The following is a 12900-nucleotide window of genomic DNA, read 5'->3' on the forward strand; positions in this document are numbered from 1 at the left end:
AAACCCCCAAAGCATGAGGACAGCATGTGAAGGGTAAAAACCCCCAAAGCCTTACAGCTTTTTAGTACTGTTCATTCCCAGATTAGGTCCAAGTTGGCATTATCTCCAAAAGCTACACATTTTAGAGTGGAACTGCTAAGCATGCTATAAGAACTCAATAATTAACATAATAAATTTGATTAAGATGAACTATAGTTTTCATCGCTGGGACAAAATGAAAGGGAAAAAAACAATAAGCAATCACTGGTCCCATGACTATGATTCAACCACATCTGTTTACAGACAAAAATATGCGTGTATATTGAAGGTGTAAAAAGGTATAAAGGTGTTTGTCATAAACGATGTATGCAGTGATTATGCCACCACAATGATACGGAAAGGTGCAATGTAGTACTTTTGTTGGGAAGGTGTGGTTATTATTGTCATGTACGACAGGTGGAAGGGGGGACGGACAGAAAAACTGAAACATCCAGGTTTTAATAGCATGTGCTTTTAATAATATGTGGTCTTTCCAGTTCTAGAAGCAATCATGCATGATTCGGAAGTTTGTTTTGATTTTGTTTTGACACATGTAAAGACCATCCCGGAGAGGGGGGTGGAGAGAGGGGGTGGGCACATGCACGAGCGCTCGCGGTGCATTTCACCAATGAGACGCGCGTCTCGCAGCAACCCGCCACTTTGAGCGGAATCACCGCACTGACCGCACACAGTGTGTACAAACATGCGGGGATTATCACAGCACAGCGCGTGAACGTGACAAATCGAGATAAATATGCGCCACTTTGCGTTTCTCGTCTAGCTCGTTTTTTTTTTTTTTTTTAGCAGACTACAACACAACTGTCCTCGTCGGTGTCTCGAGAGAAATAACAGCAGCCATGGAGAAGCAAGTGAAGGGAACATCACGAAAATCAAAGGCCACCAAACACAAGGAGAAAAAGAGAGCCGTTGGGAAACCTTTCCGTAAAAAGTCCTTTAAATCAGTCGGGACTTTCATGGCGAAGATTTTTAAAAGTTTAGGCGCCTGGACACACAGCAGGGACGCCACAGAGCCGCTGGACACCGAGGACGATGACGGCGGATTCCGGGTCGGAGCTCCTTGTACGCACTCGGTGACCGGGAAAGAAGACGAACGGGATCGTTTAGTGAAAACTTCGACGCTTCAGTCGCGCTGTTCACTGAAAGAGCGGCTTTCGTTATGTTACGGAGACAAAACCCCCGGTGTCCTGGGTCTGAAAAACCACGGGAACACTTGCTTCATGAACGCCGTGGTGCAGTGCCTGAGCAACACCGACCTGCTGGCTGAGTACCTCGGTTTGCAGCACTATAAGCTGGATATGAGTGAAGTGAGGAGTGAAGACGCGCAACTCGCTCCTGGAGAAGTCACCGAGCAGCTGGCGGCGCTCGTGCGTGCGCTCTGGACGCTGGAATACACACCGCAACTCTCAGTGGAGTTTAAGGTGACACAAGAAACTACTCTTTTTTTATTCAAATATCTTCCCCCTACGCGTATTAGTGATCTAGGTGCGTTGTTTAAAACCCTCATTACGGTTTTGTCACTAGTTGGCTACAGTTTATAGTAAATGTGGAAACAGGAAGCTGTTTGTAAAGAATGATTGGTTGTGCTGGAAATGGCACGCGTTTAAGTATCAGTCACGTGACTACACAGTGTCAGGTTCACTTGTGGACTTTGTTACTTCAGAATTGCGTTAGTCTGCTTCCTATTTAGCAGGATATCTTTTCAGTAACTGGGAATCAAAATGTGGCCAGTTTTGACGTTTAACGCCAAAAAATGATGCAATGGGGCGACAGAAAGTCCTTTTTTTAAGCGAGTCAAGAAGCGCTTTAGCCTCAGTGTTGTAATAGGACTGTAAGCTAATCACAGTAATTGAGTCATTAGCATAAATTAGCATAAACAAACCTCACCAGCAGTTTATGGATAAAACGTTTTTTTGTATGAAACAAAGATAGATAGATTTCTTACTAAAATTCAGAAATAATGTATTCAGACAGGCATCAATTCCTATAGAAAAGTGTAATAATATACCATAACAACAATATTAAATATTATACTGAACACAAAAGATATTGTGTAAACACTCTATGGAAACACTGGATGTGAAGAAACTATTGAGGCAGATTTAAATATGCATTCGATAAGAAGACGTATTTATAAACTATGATGGAAAGCACATCAAAAATATCATGCGACTTCATCAAACCTCATCAAATCATTGTGTGTTTTGGATAATCAGATATTTCAAAAGTAAAAAATGTGTGAGCGGAGATGGTCTTTAAAGAATATGAGAAAGCTTGGACTAATTTATGAAATAAATGGTAGAGCCTTAAGCAGAATTATACATTGGAACATCTTTATATTTGTATTGAATATGTGGCTTTCTGTCTGATGACGATAAAGGTGTGTGTCAGAACAGAGATAAGGTGTTGAAACATTTTGCAACAGTAGGGATGTAATATTAGATATCCACACACATCTCTAACTGCTTTTGGGATGAAGAACAAAACAAAACAAAACAAAAAAAAACAGCTAAAAGATTCAACACTGCAAGGCAAGGCCAAAGAATTCGATTTGCCTGTCTGCTAAAATGGAAAAAAATGCATACTGGGGATTATCTGTGTATCAAGCGATATTACACAACACAACCCGCCTTCATAAGCCTTTTTATTTTACTGCTATTCATGTGATCTTGTCCAAAAATAAAATATTTTCATTTATATTAAGACCTTGCTGTTTTGACTGTTATTGAATCTAAGGTCAAGTAGCAGTAATCTAAGAGCAGTGAGTTAGCATTACTCATAGCACCGTAGTCTCTCACCACAAACCCTGAACATATTCCTGCAAATATCCCACTCTTTTGTTGACGATAAAATAAAAAAAGTTGCATTTGATAGAGACATGTTAGAGTTTGTCTGAGGAGATATTCAAAAAGGGACAAGTCTTAGAGTTTAGATACAAATTGTTGATGTGATTAAACACATGTGCAGTGTGGATATTTTGTGGAATTGGTATGGCAGCTTGCTTCAAAACATAAAATGTGTTAAACTCAATTTAAACTCAGAATGTAGGGTGAAGAGGTCTGGGGCACAGTCTGTGTTCATGGTGTTCAATAGGGTTGATGTGAGGGCACTGTGCAGGACACTTGAGTTCTTCTAATCCAACTCCATGCCTCTGTGAACCTCACTTTGTGCACATGGACATTGTCAAGCTGCAGGAGGTTTGGGCCTCTTAGTTCCACTGAAGGGAAACTGTAATGCTACATAAGACAAAAACGTATTATTCTTTGAGGTTATATGAGGTCAGATAAGATTATGTGAGCTAGTTAACTTTATGCAAATTATGAACACTAATATAATAAGTTATGACAGGAAAATATCCATTAGACAGTCATCTTATATTTATTCATTTAAAGCTAGAGATGCGTTTTTATCTTCTGTACCCCAAGTTGCTTTAAAACTTAAGTGAAAAAGGTGAATGGAAAAAGAGCCATCCTTATGCCTTTTGAATAGGTCAGCTTTAATTTTAGAAGCCTCCAAGAGACTCCTATTGAGGTAACTGTGTCCTACATTTATTGGAACTACAGTAAAAATTTCCATTATTGCAATGTTTTTATTACATATTTATGGTGTATAAAATAATACAGCATAATGATTATTGACAAGAAAAAGTGTTGGGTTTGTGTGATTGTGAGAGCAAATTTATACTATCATTATAAAGTAAAAAAATAAAAGTAACATCTGAATGTATTGAGCAGACAGTTTCAGGTCTTCTTGGGCTCTCAGACTAGACTACTAGACTATTAGACCACTCCTGGGAGAAAGGAATAATCTCACCTGTTTTCTATAAATCTGAAAATAACTGTAGCATTTAGGTTGCAGGTTTGATTCCTGCCTCCACCCTGTGTGTGTGCGTGTGTGTGCGTGCACGCGTGGGTGTTTGTGGAGTTTGCATCTTCTCCCTGTGCTTTACTGTAGGGCTTTTCTCCTTGTACTCTGGTTTTCTCCCCGAGTCTACAGACACGTAGACTGATTGGCATCTCTAAATTCTAATTAGGGTGTGATGAGTGTGTGAGTGTGTGTGTGTGATTGTGCTCTGCAATGGGTTGTAATAGGCTCCAGATTCCCCTCGAAAGGATAAGTGGTACAGAAAATGGACAGATAACAGAAATGTTTGGATCAAGTTCTTTACGCCAGGAGTTTTTTATGCTTTTTTTTGCTAGAGACTCAGATCTGCTCTGATACAGTGCTAAATGTACTGGCCAATAGGACCCCGATTCATGCAGATCATTAAACTGGTGGGAGAATAATTTTAAGGCTTTTGAAGATATAAAGGGCTGGGTGATAGGACAAGAGCCAGATAAACCTTTACACAGCATTACTTTAAATATTTTAAAGATACCAGTAAAATAAATCTGCTATCACAGCTGTGCAGTGTGCCGATATTTCCACATAGTCACACATTCTGGGAGAAATTCATCAGTGGTAAAACAGCGAAGGTCACCTTGGTGTGTGTGCGGTAGAACTTTGTGCATGTGTGTTTGTGGATCATATATCTCAATCCAAGTAATAGCATGTTGGAATAATGCTAATTATGGGATGACAAAATCAGTATGTTCTGTGAATCACAAATTACACAACAACAAGATGATTACTGCTACAAAAACATCAAATTTAGATGTAAACCTATTATTACACTCTAAACACTATATCATTATTGGTGATAAGATCATAGAAACTGTAGAAAATGATAGTGAGGTTTAATTGATATAGTAATGAATTTAATTAAATTCATTTTGCATGACCTCCTTATAACCACTTAGGGCTGTAAAAAAGCGGCCTGTGCGGCCTGTGTGCCTTCTTGTGACTGTTCAACAAAGTCTCATAGTGATATTTGATGCAGTATTTCCGGTAAACACTGCTGCCATAGAGCCATTGTTCCCTTTCATTTTCACACCTTGTACACAAATCTCAGACCACACATACACCATATGGAGTTATGCATTTCACAGCTTGTGACTGCATTCTGAGCTAGAGGTATCCTTGTCCTCCCAAGCTTAGCAATAGCAGGTGGCTCTGTGCTGCTAGCCTGGATAAGTAATTTTTCAGTCGCCAAAACCATGTGCTGTCCACCAATATGTGTGGTACATTAGCTCTGAGGCTAGAGACGGTTTCCCATCCAAACGACAGACCCTGTTTCTCTTCACTTTGGGTCAAATTTCGCTCGTTTTGCAGTTTCGCGGTAAACACAGATCACTTAGCCTAAAGAGCCATGCTGCAAGATGTGCCTTCCTGCAGCCAGTATCTGATAGACATCAGCATAGTGCTCATTTCCTTGGCATTGACCATCTGAAGGATGTAGCGTCTGATCCAGTCACCCCCTAACCTGGCTGTGCAGTGATGCTGACACAGCGTGCTCGTCTGGCAGATTTCGATCCCGGTTCATGGCAGAGATGGGGGATTCCAGTCATATGACTTGACTCGAGTCAGACTTAAATCGCAAATTTGAGACTTGAGAATTGCTTGACAGATATTAAAAAAGACTCGACTTGACTTTGACTTGACATTCATGACTTGAGACTTACTTGTGACTTGCACATGTGTGACTTACTCCCACCTTCATGGTCCAATCATAGCCAATGCCAGCTGATGAATATAAGAAATCAGTCCACAGGTGTTTTTGAATTGGCAAAAATGGTAGCTGAAATCATAAAAAATATAATCTTTTTTCTTTCTCGTCCTTGATTATGTCTATAGCCGCTTCATGGAGACTATACATGGTGAAGTTCCATGTTTAACTCTGTCACAGTTTTAAACATCTTACAACAGAATTCATTAAACTACGGTACAAGCAGTTAAAGAGTTTAGGACTTAGAGATTTAGACAGACAGTTTACATATTATAGCTAATATAATAGGTCACATGCAGGTCAGGCTTAATCACATTTCTGCCACTGAAGCCTCTATTACATAATCTCATCAGAAGTAGATGCGACTCTGTTGGTCTGGTTTATGACATAACACCAGCTTGTGTAGGTCTGATAGACTTAATGAATGCTTTAGACGAGAACTAGAGGTGAGTTGTCTTTAAGCAATGACCTTACCCTGTAATTTAAACCTCCCACTGTATACGACACTACCAGTTTACTGTAACTATCATTCATCCAACACAGACCATCATAACAGAGGAGATGAGGTAACAGGAAAGGCTTAACAGAAGAATGTGTAAAATATTGAATTATTTTTATCAGATTTGCTAAAGCACAGATTATATATTTAATCAGCTCTCGTTAGGCCCTGAGTGACATAATGAGAGCGTTATAAATGAGGGGAGGGGTTGCTTGGGGTTGAACAGTGTAAAGTGCTGATGCAAAAAATTACAGAAATGCTTTATAAGCAACTAAATAATATCATCCTTTCATTTTTTTTTTCAGCACAATTTCTCACTCTACATGACTTTCTGAGTTTTAGCCCCTTAGGACTCTTTCTGTATGTGTGTGTGAGAGAGAGTGGGTGTGTGTATGTACATGCCTGTCTAGGTTGTGTTCTTTAATGCTGTGCTGTTATCTGAAGTAATAAATGACCTGTGTTCCTTGTGGTTATGGTTTGGGATGTAGCAGATGATGTTACTTTATGTCTACTCTGCGTTTACTGTTCTTAAACTGAAACATCATGTCTAAATGTATATCATTTGCATTTGGGCGAATTTTTTTTGTGACTCAGGACTCATTCCATGGCTTGACACTACCATTTTGTTTTTGGCAGCTAGACGTAGCTAATGGGAAACCGTTTATTGTATTAAAATACCCACCTTGGCAACCATGTTTTTTTTCCCCATTATGAAAAAAAAAAAAAATGACATTTGGAAAAAGCTTTAATCATGGTATATCTTGAAATACTGGCCAAATGCTTGTGTTTACAGAACCAAGGCAGTGTGTGTGTCTTAGTATGTGTGTTTAACTATTTTCGGTTTTGAATCTTCTACATGCATCAAATACTTTTGGCATGCTGATACGATGAAACAAACTTTAACCGAGGTCTCAAAAAGACAAATAACCTGTTTAGGTTGCAGAATACTCCACAAAGTGATTCCGCTTACAATGCGAAAGTCACCTGAGTTACAGGAAGTTATGAGTTTTGTCCATGTTAGGAGCACCATTGATGGAGACGAGAAAATCAGAGCAACTCGCAGTACAAACACTTTACACAATTTTACTGCTTACATTCAATTTCCAAGTGAAGAGCAAGTTAAAGGTTTGATCATGCTTACAGGAGGAAGGGCTGTTTGGTCTGTTATTAGATAAGATTCACTATTATGTACCGCCTGAGCAGCTTTATTATTAGACTGGATTGGAATCTGTGTCACTTTACATAAATAGGTCTTCCGAAAAAAAAATGTACAGCAGGAACGTCAGGTCTAAGATGGCCACAATATTGATATTTACTTTTTAACCCTTTTCTAAAAACCTCAGATCAACCTCATTTTTGCCTTATAAGAGAATCAAGTCGGGAATGAGACACGACGTTGTCTGTCAAAAGTGAGTGTGAAAATATGGCTCCTGTTTTCTAACTCTACAGTATATAATAGTGTCTCTGTTCCAAGTGTGTTTCTAATGTGGGAGTGGAATTGTTACAGCTACATTCTTAACATACTTGTAGTGAGATAAGAGTGTTTAGAGGTTACTGGTCAGGAGAAACTCAAACAAAGCAGTTGTTTAATGGACAGGTGACCTGTGTAAACCTTAGGGCATGGCCAGCTATTTCCTAGGGCTTCCAGTTAGTTTGTATCAGATTCTATTTGGTGTGACTATTTTTCATGTTCCAGATACACTCTTTGACCTACGTACATGTGTGTCACTACTGAGTCAGAGCATGTTGGCAATGTTGTATTTTGTTCATGGTTGGAAAGCCTACTAATAGTTTATCTTTCCAAAGCTTTAACACTTGGTTAGCGATGTAGTATTGACTTTAATATAACACCTCGTTTTAAAGTGTAGTACGATTTGTTCGTCTGCTCCTCTCTACTTGATGATATATAAGCTCACACTATAGCTTGAAATAGTGTTTTGCAACAGACGCATCACCGCTGCAATAAATTTAAATTAAAATAATAAATTTTAAAATAAATTTAAAATCCTCGTTAGATTTCACAATGTACCTGGTTTACATTCATTAAATGTGAATTGATCAAAAACACGCTACACGGTTTAATCTCGCAATTAAGAATTTTTAAATTAAGTTTAGTATAAACCATTAAAATACATTTTGCTGAGGAACCAATTATTTTTATGTTAACTACTCATAATATTTTTTCTTAAATCCTGACCACGTTCCCCATTTTCAGTGCATATCTGTACAGAGTAGCACAGTTTGAAGACTTCTTTTTGGACAAAAAGTCCTGGGCAGTCACTCATGATTACTCTTTAAATCCTCAGTGCTTTCTGTGTGTCATTCAGAGATTTCAGGCTCTGAGGGTTCAGGCAGTATTGCACATAGAATTAGTCTACTTTTAAACAAGCGTATTTATTATTTATTTTCGCAAAATATTCTGTACATGGTCTTTTTTTAATACTAATTAATAACCAAACTGCATATCAGCTCTATAAACTTTCTTTATAAATAATAAATTATAAATTGCTTATTACTGCACCGTTCTCTGTATTTGAGAGTTTTTTACCAATTCGCTTCACTCAGAAGTGTTTATTACGCAGTCCCAGGCACGGATTTTTTTAGTCTGATGAGCTGTATTCTTAGCACACTGAATGTTCATTTCAGACAGACTGTGAGAGGATTTTGCAGCTGCATCACGTTACACTTTGCACCGCAAGTCCTCATGTACGTACATCGGGCACGGAGTGTGGTTTCTGTGCTACACCTTTAACACGCTGCAGGTTCAGAAGCTTTAGGTCATGAAACTGTAATGCTGTTTATAAGGTAGTGTTTTTACAGCAGCATTTTAGATGAAAGCATGCTGCCCTCCGCATGCCCTCTGAAACCCATAAGAGCAGTGTTTATACTTCAGAGTCAGGACTGAAGCTCTACAGCTCACATGGTAAATGGGTCAAGTGGGTCATCTACGAAAAGCTGAAAATGCAAGGATATCACGTCCTTCTTCTACAAAAAAAAATGTCTTTGTTATTATTATAATAAAGATCAATGCTGGGTTAATGCTTGATTAGATTAACAAAAAATCATGAATATCTCACAGGGACTAAATGTATAAGAAAACATTTCAAAACCTTAACTACTTAATACTTTAATTATCGGATTATGTCTATTAGATGAAGCACCAGCTGACTCACTTCACCCTTGGGAGAGTACAATTTCGTTCTGTCAGCTCTGTAATATGATCCCCTGGAGAGCAAAGAGCAGCTTTTATGATAATAGCCCTTCATAAGTTACACTTATCACATTCACAGGCCCAACGCCATTGTTCTCTTTCTCAGTAAAACTATTTTAAGCAGTGACCCATGGGAATTTATTAAAACATTCATAAAATAATCTTTTTTGCCCCCTTGACTTCCAGGTAAAGAGATCTAATTTTAGCTCTGTTAGTATTTCATTAGGTGCCGCTTTCTCTCTGGGGCTGTGATTTATTTTAGCCGTTAGTGTGAACACGGTGTTTTTGGATTCCACTGTGTGAAAATTTCGGAGGAACAAATCTAAAAGGTGTTAAATCGTCTTTGCTGTGGCATTTACGAGGCTGCTGATTTACCCTGTGCTCAGAGTCAGCTCAGCAGGCTGCGTGAATGCTTCTGTGAGGAACAGAGTCGTGTGAGGGGGAGGAGGACGTTTACCGGACTTCTGATGAAGAAAGCACTCTTTCCTAACAGAGCTGCAAATGTCAGACCTTTAGCTGCATGTAGCTCACTCCCAGGATGCTTGAGGTAAAATTTCAACCAGGAAGGCAACAAAGAAATGCCACTTGACACTGGCTACACTAGTTTAAGAACTTTTATTATTATTATTATTATTATTATTATTATTATTATTATTATTATTATTGCATAGTGGGTAGCATCTTTGCCACAACCCAGTGTAATAACAACGAAGAACTGGTTAGCAACCACAACACCCAGGGCTGGAGGTTCATTTCCATGGAGTGTGTGTGTGTGTGTGTGTGTGTGTGTGTGTGTGTGTGTGTGTGTGTGTGTGTGTGTTTGCGTTTGTTTGTGATTGTGATGGTGTCCAGCATTGGGTTGGCTCTCCATCCAGGCTGTCCTCCACTTTGTGCTCCAAGTCCTCTGGGATAAGAACTACAGAAAACTGATGGATGGATGGATGGATGGGTTATAATTTTTATTTATGCATTCATTTTTTAATGCACTTTTATATTACTCTGGGTGTCTTGGTGTTACTCCTGGGTGTCTATGACACAAATCTCCAGAAGGTTCAGCCCTGCAATCATGACTACTTGTGAATCATTACAATACATTTTTAATAAATTGCCTTTCCAGTTCACAGCCTGGTTTCATTGAGAATACTCATTAGTTATTATCATCACAGTCCCCTATGTTCATTAGTGTTCATTGGTGTTCATTAGTTAGCTCAACAAAGCAATACCGTTTTACACATCAACACAACTAGATTATAATTAGACTGTGGTAACATTGTTGTCGGTTTCAACCTGAGCACGAATGTAAATATGCTGATTTATAAAAACCCTGAGCTAAATCTGTCACTTGCATGCATCTGACATGGCCAGAAGGACACAACACACATGAAATCATTACAGAGCAAAACAGACCAGAAGCTGGTTAGCTAGTATTAGCATTTTGTAAGAATACACAATTATCAGTCTGTATATGTTTGTAGAAAGGACATTATTATTATATAATAACACTCTCTGGTGTTTATAATAATTTATAATCACACCCTCCAGTGTCACCCAAATAAGGATAGTTCCCTTTTGCGTCTGGTTCCTCAGAAGGTTTCTTCCTCTTCCATCTGAGACATTTTCTTTGCCTCAGTCAATTCAGGCTTGCTCATTAGGGATGAACATAAACACATTTAAATCTAAGTCTAATATTAATCTTGAACTTTTGTCTAATATTAATCTTGAACGTTTTGTACTGTATTTCTTATGTGCTGTAAATCTGCTTTGAGACAATGTCCATTGTTAAAAGTGCTATACAAATAAAATTGAATTGAATTGAAATAAAGATCCTGTTGATGTATAAACTTACTTATACACTCATACTTAATATAATATAATAGAATCATTATACATGTGTATATACTATATATTATATTATGTCTCTATTCTTTTATATATTTGCATTTCTTTCTCTTTGCTGCTGTAACAGAGAAATTTCCCCATTGTGGAATGAATAAAGGTATATCTTATCTTAATCAGCCTGGTTGTTCAGGATATATACACTCGATATCTATACATTCACTACAGAGAATAAATGAAGTTCTTGTACTGAAATATCAGCGCTGAACTCAATGAGGAAATTTTACTCACTAGACCCAGCTTTATCTTATCAACACAGAACAAAGATCAGCATCTGCTTCGTACTGTAAGTTCATAAAGTTTTCAATTTGACAATGGACCGAAAATTTCCTTAATAACACGTTATGCACATCCTCCTGAAGGTGTATATAAAAACAAAAGGCTAGTTGGTGGACATGACGGCGTATGTGAGGGATACAAAGCCTCCTTACACATGCCTGCATGCAGCATATGACTCTTATATTCTGCTCGGTTTCCCTGAGGTGAATCAGCAGGTGAATCAGCAGGTCCTGTCATATCTTAATAATTAGTAGCATTCACCTTGAACAAAGTTTACAGAACAACAGCTTTGAAGATGAAAGAAGAGGCGCCGCTTCCTGTGGTGTGTTTTATTGCACAGACCAGTGTTATCTCCGTTCGATGATAGCTCAAATACATGCTTGTTTCCTGGCGCATTTGTATATGCGTCTGATATTTAATATTATTAAACAATCTTGTTGTAATCTGTCATTTCCTTCCAGCCGGTAGCATGGCAATGTGCTAGAATATTCATTATTTATTGGTTATGTTAAATTGAACTTAACTTTGACCAGGATAGAACTAGCAACCCAGGGCAGAATCTCATCCAAAGAGACGCTTTAAATTCAGTCCAGACTGAACGCATTGTTTATATATGATATTGACATGAGGGATCGCTTCGTTTTTTTATCAAGAAAATGATTTCCCCCATGTACAGCAGTAATAACAGCAACAGAATATAGAGAATGCAGACAACTAATCTTGGGCAATCTGTAATTACAACACAGCTAACTTTCAAACATGACATGAGACAATTGGACGGATCATGACTATCACTACTGTAGTAACATTTTGCTTTGCTACATATTGCATTTAAAAATCTTAACACTTCTCTAAGGAAACATTTTACAGACTGTAAAGATCATCTAATATTTCATAAAAGTTCTCAGAACGTTTCATCAATTAAAATAGAACAGTATAAAATATTAAAACATAATAAATAGTCCAGCACTTTATTGTTTTTTTTTGGGTTGTTTTGAGGTTGAGTTTCAGAATTTTACACACAAATCATGTCATTCACACACTTTTCTAGCCACGATCTTCGGAAACTTGAAGAATCCGGATCGGAAACACATTGTTAACACGTCAATCAGTGTTTTCTTCCCATAAAACTCATTGGTCCATGGCCATATGACAAGCGGGAGACATTTCAGTTCCTGTGCCTGTCAAATGATAATATTAAAAAATTCTACGTTTAAACAGTTCTTCTGATTTGTCTTGTAAACATGCTTGTTTTTTTTTTTAGATGTCGAATTGTGAAGAAGAATAATCAGAGCTGCTGTTATATGTCTGTGATTGCTCACTTCCTGTGCTAAAAAAGTCATGATCAGCAGCGAGTAAACATCACTCAGTTAT

The 12900-nt window shown here is 38.0% G+C and overlaps 1 protein-coding gene across 1 annotated transcript in view; it reads left to right on the top strand.

Moving 5' to 3' along the window:
* Positions 1–633: 633 nt before the first annotated feature.
* Positions 634–12900, top strand: part of usp43b (ubiquitin specific peptidase 43b) — a 76791-nt gene continuing 64524 nt past the window's right edge. The window contains exon 1 of the mRNA XM_060892128.1: positions 634–1457. Coding sequence (XP_060748111.1) covers positions 876–1457 — 582 coding nt within the window. The 5' untranslated portion in view covers positions 634–875. The remainder of the gene's footprint in view (positions 1458–12900) is intronic.

The sequence above is a fragment of the Tachysurus vachellii genome, chromosome 18, assembly GCF_030014155.1.
Source record: "Tachysurus vachellii isolate PV-2020 chromosome 18, HZAU_Pvac_v1, whole genome shotgun sequence".
Classification (NCBI taxonomy): domain Eukaryota; kingdom Metazoa; phylum Chordata; class Actinopteri; order Siluriformes; family Bagridae; genus Tachysurus; species Tachysurus vachellii.